The sequence below is a fragment of the Chionomys nivalis genome, chromosome X (genome assembly GCF_950005125.1).
Source record: "Chionomys nivalis chromosome X, mChiNiv1.1, whole genome shotgun sequence".
Classification (NCBI taxonomy): Eukaryota; Metazoa; Chordata; class Mammalia; order Rodentia; family Cricetidae; genus Chionomys; species Chionomys nivalis.
Genome location: NC_080112.1, coordinates 129,797,958 through 129,813,601, shown reverse-complemented (window position 1 = coordinate 129,813,601; position 15,644 = coordinate 129,797,958). Strand labels below are relative to the sequence as shown.

General features: G+C 37.2%; 1 protein-coding gene across 2 annotated transcripts in view; it reads right to left on the bottom strand.

Moving 5' to 3' along the window:
• Glra2 (glycine receptor alpha 2) overlaps nucleotides 1-15,644 on the bottom strand; it is a 195,824-nt gene that overhangs the window by 38,642 nt on the left and 141,538 nt on the right. For both annotated transcript variants that reach the window (XM_057759574.1, XM_057759575.1), the window contains one exon: nucleotides 8,949-9,098. In XM_057759574.1, the coding sequence (XP_057615557.1) occupies nucleotides 8,949-9,098 (150 nt within the window). The remainder of the gene's footprint in view (nucleotides 1-8,948; nucleotides 9,099-15,644) is intronic.

Genomic DNA, 15,644 nt, shown 5'->3' with positions numbered 1-15,644 from the left:
GGCACAAAACTGAAGAAGGGAGATGGACAAAACTTTGGGATTTAAGATAAGTGAGATTTTCATGCAACATTTAAAGTCATTATTGATGCAAAAATCTACAGTGAAAAAAGGTAAAATATAAAAATCAGGATGCGATTCTGCATTTTTGTGATTTACCTTACTTACCCTATCACAGTCTTGATTCTACCTTTTAAAAGCGTAGAAAATCATACAGCACATTAAAATATTTAATTGTGTGTGTGTGTGTTGCATTAGATCATAAACTAAGGTATTTAAACTACCAACAATAGAAGTGGCAGAGACTGCATTGTGACTTTGGGGATACTATTTTGACTCTCTTGGCTTGTGCTTCTCATCTGTAAAATAGGATAAAGTACTAACTTCATTACTGGTATAATGAACAGTTTATTCAAATAAGGGCATTCTTGATGGTGGAAAGTGGGAACTACTCAATCCTAAGATTCAAAGTCTGAAAAACAGGACTGCTCAGGCTCTTTTATGCTTTTTGTCTCTTCATGGAAACTTTGATTTTTCTTGTTTACTACTTCTGCTGCCAAGTGTTGGCACGGTGGCTCCACAAATCTTGCATGCTGGTTTTGTAAGTGGCCAGTAGGGGCAGAAGTGTTTTATTTCTGCCAGAGACCAAGAGATTGGCCTGCTGTTAGCCCCTTGTGTCTGAGTGCACTTCATTTGATGAGGGAGTGCTAAGCAAACTATCGTAGGAAGGGAATGTTAATTATGACACTGCAAATGAAAAATGTCATGAAAGAGGCCTGGGGTAGTATTGTTTATTTTTGTTGTTTTTGTTATTAGCTTCCACTATGTGTTAAAGTTATAATTTGCTTAAATTACCTGCACAGAATAGAAGTTTAAAAGGCACTTCCATTTAATTTAGATATTAATAAAATATTTTCTATAAAATTATCAATTTTGGATAAATACTAAATCATACAAGGCACTTGGATAATAGGCTTAAATCAGGACTTCAAAACGAGTTGGATATATGATTACACTATTTCACATTTACAGTGGGGATTGAACGAATAATTAAACACGAACGAGTTAAGAGTAATAGTTGACATTGAGCAAGCCCTCAGTGAATGCTAGCAACTGATGACACCTTTTTTTTCTTATCAGATTCAAAAATATTGAAAAAGTCAGTACTTTGCCTGTTTATTTGATTTTTTTCTATTTTGTGGGGTATTTTGCTTCTTGATTTTGATTTTGTTTCTAATTCCTGTTTAGATGTATAGACTTCAGACAATTTTCATGGAAAACACGCAACTTCCATTTTGAAAAAAAATGCAGTACATTTTGTAAAGCAGCAATTGTAACTCTCTCCTAGCATATCTCTTACCCCTTTCCCTCAAAGATTAGAAAGCCTCAGAGAAGAGGGAGTAGAAAGATTGGAAAGTGGTTGCACAAGTTTGCATTCCTACCAGCAATGGATGAGTGTACCCCTTACTCCACAACCTCTCCAGTAGAGGCTATCATTGGTGTTTTTGATTTTTGCCATTCTGACAGGTGTAAGACAGTATCTTAAAGTTGTCTTGATTTGCATTTCCCTGATCTCTAAGGAAGTTGAGCATGACCTTAAGTGTCTTTTGGCCATTTGAACTTCTTCTGTTGAGAATTCTCTGTTCAGCTCAGTGCCCCATTTTATAATTGGGTTGATTAGTTTTTTACAGTCTAGTTTCTTGCTTTTGATTCTACTGCACATACTGGCTTTGTGGGAGCCTAGGCTGTTTAGATGCTCACCTTACTAGACCTGGAAGGAGGTGGAAGGTCCTTGGACTTCCCACAGGGCAGGGAACCCTGACTGCTCTTCGGGCTGCTGAGGGAGGGGGAGTTAACTGGGGGAGGGGGAGGGAATTGGGAGGCGGTGGCGAGGAGGAGGCAGAAATCTTTAATAAATAAATAAATTTAATAAAAAAAAGAGAAAGATTGGAAAGGCCAGAGATGACAGGTGAGTTAGCATCTTCTGCTGATGCTCTGTTACACCCAAGATCTCATGGCAGCAGTGGTCACCAGCACAAGACCTACATGGTATCTAGCCAATCACCGTTCTTGCATAGATGGGGAAGAAGATGGAAAACCTCGACCCCTAGCTGAGGGCCCATTGGCAGTTGATGGCTTCTAGGAAAGGAAGAGTATAATGTTTAAAACGTGTAGTCTCTGGTAGGTTGACCATGCTCTAGTGGATAGCCCCAGAACCATGAGTATATGGACAGCATGAATTGGACTAGCTGGGTTATAAAATATAATCTAACATATGAAGTTGGAAACAGCTAAGGTGTGGGGAATGGGTCTGGGAGGTGTTGGGCAGAGGAATATGGAATGAATACAATTAGAATACATTGCATGCATGTAAGGAATTCTCAAAGAAGTACGAAGTATTTTAAAATATTTAAAGAGATGTCTCTCTTTAAACTCAAGTATCATCTTGCTTCCCAGTACATGATCTATACAAATCTTTCCTTAAACCCAGCTACTTCATGTGAATAGCTAGTGTCTCTTTCATTTTCTCCCTACACTATCTACCTTAGTCTGGGGCACATTGCTACAACTACTCTCTCGCTAAACTCTTCCATTTTTCCTCCTATCTTTCTTCTTTCCTCCTTTTCTTCCTCCAACTCTCCTGTCATACTTTCTTCATGTTCTACCTACTGGTACTCATCTAGAACTATAATTGTATATATACTCAAACATCTGTCTTCTTGGGGGCTGGACCTGAGCCTGGAAGCTTCCTGGGTAAAAACATTCACCTGCTTATTGACTATTACAGATTCTTATATGAATACATACTGTCTCTGCTTTGGCTTTCTAGTTTCCTCTCTTGCCTTTGAATACTGGCCTTTTCACTCTGCCAAATTGCTACTGAACACTTTTACCGTCTTTCTCAATATATCTACATTTCTTCTTTTCGTCTCACTTTGAGCCAGTAATGAATCTCAGAATTTATGGGTAGAATTAGGAACTTTCATCTTACCATCAGTGAACCTACCAACTGAGTCACAGTCATAGCTATTGTCCCATTTCCTCTGTATAATGGTGAGACACAGAGTTTTAGGAGATAGTATTTTAACTGAGATTCTGCTACGACATTCATTACCTGGGGCATGAATATCGACAAATTAACTTCTCTGTCCTTTAATATCTTATTCAGTAAGTTGGTGATGAATGAAATCATGGGTAAAATGAAATACATATTTCTATATGAAGCTAACTCCTTTGCTCTGGATATTTTACAATTCTTTTTTAAAGAAAGATCTTCTTAAGACATTTGTTCTTGAATTTATGCTTTCTGTTCAGCGTGGTGTTAATATCTTCCTTTTCATTTGAGTATTCCCTTTGTCAAATATATTCTTTTATCTTCTATTTTTGAGGAAATTCCTTTTATGAACACATTTTCTTCCATTCTAGCTCCTATGCTTCCCTGAATGACAAAGGCAATTGCAAGTGCTAGCTAAAATCTGCCACCATTTTCTTCATTTATTTTTCAGTTCAACCTAGTCCAGACACGCTCTCTAAGTGATTGAGTGCTCCATTTTCAGGGCATTTCCATTTCTATTCCTTTGGTGGGTGATTTCACCCACTTTTGCTAAGTTCAGACATTATCTGTTTCCTAGTCACTTCCAATTGTATGTCCAGGTTTTCTCTCTCTCATGAACTCATCTAATTACTCACCAGCTCAACTGAGCTGTTCCATAAGTATCTAAACTTGATCATATCAAATAGGACTCTGCAATTTAACTCTAAATTTGATTCTATTACAATAAGCTCAATTTTAATACAATAACTACCCTGTTCTAATGACACAGTTGCTTAATTCAAAAATTTACATAATATTCAATTCCTTTCTTTTGCTCACCTTCTCATATAAAAGCATCATGAATCATTGGTTTTGCCTCCAAGTTATGACCACTAGAACGTGAGCTTCAAAGAATTATACTTTGTCCGTCCTGTTGTACAACCAAGTCTAAAGATATAGATAGTGTTCAGTGTATAGTATGTAACAAATAAATATTTGTGAATGAATGGATGCTTGAGTATTAAATCTGACTACTTCCCTTCATTCTAAGAACAAACATGATAGTCTAAATCACCATCATCTTTTGCATACAGTTTTTCCTAACTGGTGTGCTGCTGCCCCCTTCATATCCATTTCCTATCTCGATATCCTATTTGTAAATTTAAGACCACCCTTTGAATTCCAGTCCATTAGCATAAAGTGAAATCTTGTACACTGCTCTGAAAAGTATCTACCTATTTCTTCAATTTTATTTACTGTTTTTCTTTGTCTCATTCTCCATGGAAACACCACATTTCCTGACTTAGCTTTGACAAATTAATGAAAGAAGACAAGGGCAAGTGAGTAGTCCAATGATGTCAAGGAGTAAAAGCATACAAAATTTGTTTTTCCCTAGCTCTTCCACTGAATACTAAATTATAATGCTAAATTATTAAGTAATCTACTCTTGGTTTTTCAACATTCTCACTTAACCAGTTAATGCAATCTAGTATCTCTCTAAATACTGGATTGAAAGTATTCTTCTAGGTAGCAAACTCAATGGGACATTCTTGAAGCTAATTAAATTTTATCCTACACATACTTTGTGTTTTTTCTTTTTTATTTATTAGATTCTTTTTTTTTTTTAAAAAATACCAATCCAAATTCCCACTCACTCCCCTCCTTCCATCCCCTCCACATACACTCCCACCCCATACCCCTCTAATCCTAAGAGAAAGTAAGGCACTTTGCTTTGTGGAAGGTCCAAGTCTCTCCCTACTACATCTAGGCTGAGCAAGGTATCCATTCAAAGACTTCCCATTTGTTATTCCATATTCATGGGATAGTTGCTTAGATAGTTGATTTGCAAATCTGTCTATATTAAGATAATCTTTTGAAATAGATATTTTCCAAAAACCTGGCTTTATTTAAGATAATGCATTTTGATATGCATAACTTATTTTTCAATTAAAGTATTTCACAATGCTCCGTGTGAATTATTTTAAGGCTCAGATTATTTTTGCGGTATGTTTTAATTTTCAAACTTAGGAAAGTTTTTGTAGTCATCATTTTATTGTTGATATTTAGCCCAAATTCACTTGATTGGAGCACATATTCAGTACTTAATTTATAACAGGTTTTGGTCCTTTGATGTGATTCGTAGTACCTGTTACCTACTTGACAAAACCTAGACTCACCTGGCAAGAGGGACACTCTCCTGAAGAATTATCTCCATTGGATTGACCTTTGAATATGTCTTGACTGATGATAGGCATTTTGGGAGTGGGGGGTGGGGGCAACCCATTGTGGATGGCACCATGTATAGGCAGGCCCTGATGAGCATAAACTGGCTATCATTCCTCCATAAGTTCTGCTTAGATTCCTATCCTGTCTTCCTTCAGTGATGGATTATGACCTGGAAGTGTACGGCAAATAAACCCTTTCTTCCACAAAGTTGCTTTGGTCAATGTATTCATTATAGCAACAGAAAAACATGTTAAAACACTGGGTATTTGTTGCGACCTATTTTATAGTCCAGCTCGTGGTAAACTTAACAAAATGTTCCTTCTGCATTTGAAAAATATGCGTTTTCTTCAGTCTTAGGTACAGTGAGTCTATTAATCCTATTGCTAAATTTACATCCTTAATGACTTTTAATTGACTGTTTTTCCATCAATTATTGAAAGATGTATGTTAAATTTGTTCATTATGATTGTGGCTTTATCTGCTTTTTTATTTGTTAATTTAATCATTGCATATCCAAGGCCATGTTATCATTTTAATATAAATAATAATTTCGTGTATTTGCTTTTGTTTTTATATGCAAGTTACCACTGGCCTAGAATTCACTAGATAGTCCAAGCTTGCCATATAGCTTACAAAAATCTCCTGTCTGAGCCTCCTGAGTTTTGAAATTACAGTTGTGAGTTTACATGCCTGGATTTAGCAGAAGATTTTTCTCAAATATTCAGTATTAAAGGTACTCAATTGGCTTTATTTGATTAACATTTTCATGCTATCTATCTATCTATCATCTATCTATCTATCTATCTATCTATCTATCTATTTTATGCTTCTGTATTGCCCTTATAACTATATGTACTATAGGAAAGAAGGAATTGGATTTAATTTGGGTTCTTATTTCATCTGATAATCTTTTTTAATTTTAATTTGTCTAAATTTTTGTATTACTTGTCAATGCATTTGGGGTTGATTGAGCACTTTGCCATTTGATTTTCTTTATCGTTCTTGCTCTCCATTTCCCCTTTCTTTAATCTCTACTTTCTTTTTACCCTGTATTTTCTTTTCTTCTGTTCTTTTACTAGTTACAGTTTTAAAAATTGTGCTAGTCTTTAATGGCTATTATTCTATTATGCCAGTATTGTCAAGAAATCACAGAATTCATTCCAATAGAGCTCAGATTCAGTCTAAGAATCTTCTACACTGCTTTTCCAAAATATCTTACCAATTATTCAGATTTTGGAAGGAAACTAAAAGTTTTTTTTCATCTACAGACAAAAGAAGTGAGCCGATAGTGTTTTTTAAAACTTTCTCATTACCCAAATCATCATTAATTGTGCACATTCTCATTTCTCCCTCCAAGCCTTATGAGTCAGTGTCTTCATTGAATTTCACTGAGAATCAGCATTTCCCTTAAAAATCTTAGATGAATCCCATTATGATAAGATAAAATTTGGGGGAGCCTTGACAGTATTAGCTCTTAAAAGAGTTTTTTGAGAGACTTAAGTCACACATAGACAATAACATCATTGTAACGTTCATGGTGCAAACTGAACTGTTTATGAGCTGAAAAACCATCACAATTCAATATTATTTCCTGGACAGAACAAGTGATTCTGAACTTGTGCCATCATACTGGACTTCTCTGAAGAAATAACTAGGTTCCACAGGGATATAATTTATAATTTATATAAGCACAGTGTAAAAAGGCAAAGTATGAGAAAAGATGTGTGTGTGTGTGTGTGTGTGTGTGTTCATGTCCCTAGGCTGGAGAGATAAAATATTCTTGAAATGGAGCTAGGCATAAGAGACTGGTCAGCCAGCAGTATAAGTTTTCATACTGCTTTAAAAACCTTTGGTAAGCTCCAGACTGACTCTTTCAAAAGCATCTGGATTCCTCTTAGTTTTTATCTAAGTTGACTGAAAAACATGTACATATGCCTGGGAAGTAGACAGCAGTTTTTAAGACACCACGCTACAGATTTCTCTGATGCTAGATTCCTTTGTTGATTTTGCAACTAAGCTGTACATGAGACTGGTAAACTTCACGGATGCTCTGGGGTTGAAGTGCGGCCCCACTCCCTGTTGTAGACAAGCCAATGCTCATCCATGCTTAGTTACTTCATCTTGTGCACACACTGTGTCTATTGCCAGAGAAGCAACCTAAAAGGGCTGCAGACATAAGCAAGGGCATACAGAAACTTTCAACTCCCCCAAAATACTGGAGTTGAACGTTTTGTAAAACTCTATGCTATTTACTGTAAATTAAAAATACTGTGATAATTAAACAAAATTTAAAATGCATATAAAAACCTTTGGTAAATGCAGCCAGTACTCAGGGAGCTCATATATACACAAACTCCTCAAAGTAAACTAACAATGACTCGGTTTGATACCTATGTATTTATAAGCAGCAATATTGACACCCCCTCTTTAAAAAAAAAAACTCCAGCATAATAGCATATGATTCAGAGTTTGCTTTACCTTCACCAGCAGGTTTATGGAGTCTTGGAGGGTAGATTTTGAAAACTAGCGCATATAATCTACATTAAATTTTTACTTGAATTTTTAGTGGTATTGTTATAGAAAGTAACACTCTCTATATCAATAGACATATTCTTCTTCCAGTCAGAAGTGCAAGCAAGACACAATGCTTCTGTTATCCCTCATGGGGCTAAGATATAAACCAGGGCTTGCTTTCCAAACATGCCCTCACACTCAATTGCTTGGGAGCTGAAGAAATACTGAGCCTTATCTTGAAAAGGAGTTTTAATTGGTGGTGGGGTGCTGCCACGGCTTGGGAGTTTTGAAGAGTCTCTAGATGATTCTAATATTCAGGCAAGTTTGAAACCTACTAAATAGGAGCTATTGAGCTGCAAAGTTGAAATATGAACCTCTAAGTAAGGGAAAACGTAAGGTTTCTGTGCTAAAGTCAAGACAATGATATCAGCCTTATTGAAAGTACCAACATGCAGTGTGCACATGTAGGGTACAGAACATAGAAACAAGTGATTCTTAAGATGTGGGTCAATACCCCTTTGGGGATCGCGTGACCTTTCCACAAGGATCACATATCAGAGATCCTACATATCAGATATTTACATTATGATTCAGAAGACCAAAACATGAAGTTATGAAGTAGCAAGGAAATAATTTTATGGATGGGGTCACCACAACATGAGGAACTGTATTAAAAGATCACACCATTAGTAGGGTTGAGAACCACTGACATGAAGGCAGATCCACTGATGAACAACACCAAATCAGTTAGTTATGTACACACAGTCACATACAGATTGTCAATATTCAGCCAGGGTTTTAAAAGAACTGTCAGTGAATCTATATGCCTAGTTAGAGTTGTTGCATAAAAATCAGAAAGGCCAAGAAGATTTGAATTTCAGATAAACAGGAAATAATTTCAATATAATTATATACCATGCATCATTTGGGATATAATTATATTATAATATATTTACCTGGAAATCATGCTTAGCTGTGTGACTTGTAATTATATTGACTAAACCTGCTAACCTTACCCACCATTTTAAAGGACTAGTTTGATCAACAATTTATTAGAACAAAAATTAAGTTCATTTTCTTCTTCATTATGTGTTCTAGGTGATTTTTTTGTTGTTGTTACATTGCTTGGTTAACAACCTCAAGCTCTGTGTGATTCTGTACTGAGCGACAAGCCTACCTTAGTCTGCTTTTTCTGTCGTCTCCGGAGACGCAGGAACTCCTTATGCTGCCTGGAGACAAAGTTCACTGCTGCGTATTCCAGTAAGGCAGCAAACACAAACAGAAGGCACACTGCCATCCAAATGTCAATTGCCTTCACATAGGAGACCTGAGTAACAGGATGGGATGAGAGAAGAAGAAGGAAGCTGTGAAGGCTTGCCAGAAAATCCAGCTCTACATTATATGAACAGCCCAAGTAATGGCCAAGTGTTTCTAGTCTTTAGAAAACTACCATGCCTCGTGCTGCAACCAATGTTTACCAATAGAAGACTAACCAAAGAAGTTACACACATACATGTGTGTGTGTGTGTGTGTGTGTTTGTGTGTGTGATCTAATACAACAAACACACATGGATGAAACTGGAGGACACTATCTTAAGCAAAACAATGATCTCACTTATTATCTCATAAAAGTTAAGAGTATATTAGCACCTGCCAGAGATTGGATATGATAAATGGATATAATGCTGCAATTGGAGGAATAAATTCTAATTTTACATTGCAGAAAATGACTAACATAATTAACAGTGATGCATCATATACCTCAAAATAGTTAGAAAAGACAATTTTGAATCAACTTGCCAGAAAGAAATAGTAAAGGTTCAAGATGTAGGGTATGCCAGTTACCATAAGTTGACTATCACTTAATATATACACAAATTAAAATATCACATCAGAGTCTGGTGTATAGTTCAGTAGTATCAGTCATATTCAGCACATATGGGACTTTGGGTTCAAGTTTCAGAGTTAAGAACAAAATAAATTACCGAACATCCCACTATACCACATAATTATGTAGCAATAAAAAGTCCTATAATTCTAAAGACAAGGTACAAAAGTCATGCTAGTACCACTCAGAAGATTAAATATAAGACACATGAGACAATGACTCGGGGTAGCGGGAACTTGTGACTCTTGTTGCTTTGCAAGGGTCAACATCTCACTCTACACATTTTCATGGTACAGCAAGGAAAAATAAGGTTGTTGTAACATTGCAGATCTCAGACTGTCAAAGGTACTCAAACTGCCAAATGAGTGTGTACTATTCAACTCTAATGTTTATGGATTTACTTACTATGTTTTTCCTTTTCCACTCTAAGTACTTGTCAACTACCCTTTTAAGTATCACATATGTATATAATTGTTAAGCCCTATACCAATAGTATTACCCCATTTTCTGAGTAGGAAACTGGAGTAAAGAAGGGTTAAATTATCACCTCAAAGCATAAAAGTAAAACATCAAAGTCAAGATTCAAGGTGAAATAGAGTGTTGACTAGTGTATTTCTTACCTGATCATACATAATACAGTTCCTAGAGTCACATTCTTATAGCCTCCATTCCCTTTGACATTTATGGCATTTGTCATGCAGTTTTACGTACTCCTAAATCATCATTTCCAATGCAGGCACACATTATAAACCATTTAGGTTACTTTCAATTGCATTCCTCCATACACAAATTTTGCTGCTGTGAGCATCTTTCCCCACAAATACCTGATTGTCTCTGTGTTTATTCACTAGACCAAATTTTGGATGCATTATGGCAGGGAATGATATAAAAAGTCTCTTTATTTAGAAAGTTAGCAGCAGCACAGAGGGCAAAAGAGTACAAAGTTTAGAGTGGAAGAAGTACATTTGCTACGGAATGTGGTTAACATCTCTAAATTGCTTCACCTTGGTGAATCCATTCCTCAGATGTTAAATATGAGTAGTCATAGTACCAGTCTCATCGAGGAGGTGGTGAAGAAAATCATTTACTATATGCAGAGTTTAGGATAATGTCAAGGATAAAATAAATGCTATAGAAAGGCTTGTAATTATTTGACTTTATATGGGTGTGATTTTGTTAAAGGAAACAGTTTTGGAATAGAGAAAAGTTAACAAGGAAATGAAAATGTCTACAATAGAATGCAGTTATTATTACTATTTTTATTTTGGGGCAGTTTCATACATGTGTACTCTATGTTATTTCCACCCCTTCCCTTTTCCTCCAACTCTTTCCTTTACCCGCCTCAATTTCAGGTCCTCTTCTTTTATAATCTACTGTTTTACATACACACACACACACACACACACACACACACACACACGTGCGCGCGCGCCACCACACCTACTCACATTCACTTGCCCCTACTTAATTCACTTAGTGTTGCTCATGTACATGTGTTTAGGGCTGAGAACTTGAAACTGAATAATATCGGGGGGGGGGGGGTGTCCATAGAAAAGACTGATTGTCCTTCTTTTGCAGTCATTACTTCCCTGTAGCTCTTCATCTAAGAGTGTGGCTTTGTGAAATTTCCCTACCAATGTTGGTAAGTCAAATGGTTCAGGTATTCTGTTTATTTTTATTTTAAATTTCTTATTCATTTTGCATACCAACCACAGTTACTCCTCTCTCCCATTCTCCTGTTACCCTCACCCTCTCCACAATCCACCCCCATAACCACTCCTCTGAAGGGTAAGGCCTCCCAAGGGTTGTCAACAAAGGCTGACAGATTAAGTTGAGGCAGAACCAAGCAAGCCACTCCCCCCTTCATCAAGGCTGAGCATGGCATACCACCTTAGGGAAGGGGGTTCAAAAAGCCAGTGGTGGATCCTGGTCCCACTGCAATGGGGTCCTCAAACAGACCAAGCTACTCAACATGCTGAGGGCCTAGTTCCATGGGTCCCATGCAGGCTCCCATGCAAGTCTAGAGTTTGCGAGTTCCCAAGAGTTCTATTCAGTGTGTCTGTGGATTTCCTCCTCATAATCTTGACCCGTCTTGCTCATATAATCCCTCCTACCTGTCTTTGGACTCCCAGAGCTTGGCCTGAAGTTTGGCTGTGGATCTGGTGCAGGTATTCTTTAGGTCAACCATACTGCTGAGATATTAAAGGTACTGCTTCCCTGTCATGTCTAGAAGATACTGTATTACGGCAGATGTCCTGGTAGCACACTTATTCTTTTTAAGATTGCTATCTGCTTTATGCTATATCAGACAATTGGAACTACTTGCCAGTCCCACTTACATTGTTCCAAGATGGCCCAGTTTGCCATCCTCTTCCCAGGAATGTATCATTATTTCTACCTGGGATGGGTAGTCATAGTTTGACTGAGGCTTTTCAGAATCTTTCAAAATCTATCAGAAATGCCAACTCTCCTAGGAAGCTTCCTTAAGTCTTTCTCCTTTCTCCCATCTGGATTAGGTGACATTTTTTTTAATTCTCTTACTGAACGCTACCAAATTTATTGTTTCTTAATCACCTGTTTCTCTAGCTCTATCAATAGATTACAAGCTGGTTTTATAGGTCTGTGCTTGGGTAAGTTGGTTGTTTTTAGAAGAATGAACTTGAGCAGAATTGCTCTTTGCATTCCAATACAGTACCTGACAAATCATGGGTAAGAATAAATTATGTATATACATATATGCATTCAACAACAATTAGTGGAAAAGAGTAAATAACTTTGAAGGAGAGTGGGGAGGGGTGTGTGAGAGGGTTTGGAGGGAGGAAAGGGAAGGGAGAAATGTACTATATTATAATCTCAAAAATAAAAACAAGAAATAAAAAATAATGTGGGGTGGATGTATAGATGGATAAATGAATGATTGTGAATGAAAAGAAGGAATATTCTAGCCATTTTGCATGTTTTACATTAAATCAGATAATATTAAACAATAATATCCACATATATCCTTCATATATTAGATGCTTATAAGTTGGAATATAACAAGTTTTAAATTCTCTTAGCATACCTAGAATTCCAGAATGTTCTTCCTTAGTAAGCAATAATTGTTTTTATACTTGTTTATCTGAAGCAACTCTATTCTGTGATAATAAAATGTTACTAATCACAATATTCTCTGTTATATATTATTCAGATTTCCTGTAAATATTTTAAGATCTCATAATGAAGAGAATTTGTCACTGCCTGAGATATACTCATACACAGAACGAAGTCCAGTAGAGCTGACCATATTTCTCTTATTCCTGGTGCTCACAGGAATTTCTAAACCCTTTTCCTATCTCCTCCTGACTGTCTGCAGGCTCAGCATGTATTTGGCTTCTTTTATAGCTGCCTATAAATGAATTCTTTCACTATCTTAATTATTTTGGTTGATCTCTCAGTTTCCTTCAAATTAGGAACCTCTTTCCAGTATTAAAGTGCTGGCATTGAATGCATTATTCACATGGAGTTAGAGGGTGTTGGGCTAGGTCTATTACATACAATGTGATGTCCCTTGGTGTTACTCTCTCAGGATTGAAATTCCTTTTTCTTCCTTTTAACCAGCTCTAACATCAGATTCTCTCCCTTTGGCTGCTAATCCTTAGAAGTTTTTAGCTCACATCTTTTCCTGTCACATTCTTTTTATGATTCTTGAGCTTATGTGATCCCTTCCTGAACTACTTACGACCAACTTGCAGGATAGTTTTTCAACGGTAATTAAGCTCTCAAAATGCTGCTATGATTCACTGACTTGGATTCTTTACAGGTATTTTTATTTTTTTAATTTAATTTTAGCATTAAGTTTTTGAGCAAGGTCTTGCTATATAGGTCAGGCTTTCCTGGAACTCACCATCTTCTCATCTTGGCTTTCAGAACATTGGGATTATAGGAATATATGCCACCGTGGCAAGTCTCCTTTTAAGAATATTTAATTAGCTAGCAAGATGTCTCAGCAGGTACAGCTATCTACTGAGCAAGCCCCATGGCCTCACATAGATACTACTCCAACTCCACAGTAGGAAGAGAGATCCAACTCACAAAATTCTCTCCTAAAATTGTCCTCCTACCTCCACCTCTACAGGTCAGTACACATTCTGTCTCTCTCTCTCTCTCTCTCTCTCTCTCTCTCTCTCTCTCTCTCTCTCTCTCTCTCTCTCACACACACACACACACACACTAATAATAATGATAACAATAATAGTTTTGAAGCAAACAGTTTCAAAAACAATATTAAGAAATGTAAACCATGACAGCCATTCATAGCCTAGTGTTCTGTAAAGAGCATTGTGGTACGCGCTGTGAAAGGTGAACCTGAAAAAGCAAGATGACTAAGATGCTTACTGATTCTTCCCAGAAGTTCTCTGATTACACTTGTGGGGACTTGGTTCACAGTAGACTGGGAGCAGTAAATCATAGCCCAAGGGTCGGATCTGACTCACTGAATATCTGCCAAATATTTATTGAAACACAGTTATACTTGCTTAGTTTCATATTGCTTATGGCTACACTTATATTAAAGCGGCACAGTTGAGCAGCTATGCCGAAAATCAAATGGCCTGCAGAGCCTAAAACACTGAGTGCTTATTTATTGAAAATGTTTGCTAGTCCCTAACCTTTGGGAGTTTAATGGCCAAAAGAAACTGTAAAGGCAAAGCCTCAAACACAGAAGATGGAGGGGAATCTGGTGTTTTGTATATGTGGTGCATTTTAGGAATGAGGGCGTGATAACAGGTAGACAGGAGTACATTCCAGGCAGAGAAGGCCCTGAAGGCAAGCAGATAGAATCGAGGTTTCTAGAGCCTCATGAAAATATTCTAATGAAAAAATGTTCTACTGCTCATTTTCAAATGAGTTATAGGCAAACAAGTCTTATCATATTTCCCAGACAGTTCTTTATGTGCAAAAGCAAAGATCTTATCAAAAGCCTACATTCTCCTTCCTCATGGGACTATCTCTCCTCGTGACACTTTCAGCTTCTACACAAGCCTGGTTCCCTTTCAGAGTCTTTGACCATATATGATTCTTCTATGAGACATCGTCTTCCATGTCTTGTGTCTCTTTAACTCTTTCTACTTTAATTTCTACTCTATATTCACACCCTCAATAAATTCACCCACTTCTATAGATTTTTTCTTTCTGTGCATTGCAAGATGGTAGAATTGCTGCCGCCACCACTGCTGCTGGTGTATGCCCTACAGGAGAGACTTCTTGAGAATCTCATTTCTTTTTTTTTTTCTTTTTCTTTTTATTGTTTATTTATTTATTAACGATTTCTGCCTTCTCCCCGCCACCACCTCCCATTTCCCTCCCCCTCCCCCAATCAAGTCTTCCTCCCTAGTCAGCCCAAAGAGCAATAGGGTTCCCTGCCCTGTGGGAAGTCCAAGAACCACCCACCTCCATCCAGGTCTAGTAAGGTGAGCATCCAAACTGCCTAGGCTCCCACAAAGCCAGTACGTGCAGTAGGATCAAAAACCCAGTGCCATTGTTCTTGACTTCTCAGTAGTCCTCATTGCCCATTATTTCTTGCACCAGTTAAACTAGATGTTTTAGACCAGTTGACTACACAATGGAATGTGAAAAAAGCAGTGCATGCTATTTGAGGGCTTCCAAAATATCCCTTAGGACTTAACCTTTCTACATCTACCTTGGATCTCTTTCGAGATAGCGATATCTTACGCTGAAGAGGCCAGGATCTCTCAAAAACCCAGGACTGCCTGCTCCAGAGTAGAGTGTAAAATGAACGAGAAAGAATCTTTCTTTGCACTCATCCAGAGATTTCATATATTTGTGTTTCCAAAGCCATCCCTCAGCCATGACGTCTCCTATATGCTTGTGCTAATTCTATTGTCTCCAGTTATTATCTACACAGTCAATTTAATTGAATATCCCCTCATCCATCCATTTCGTTAGAGTCCTCTCACTAGCAACTCTGCTTTTACCATTATTTCC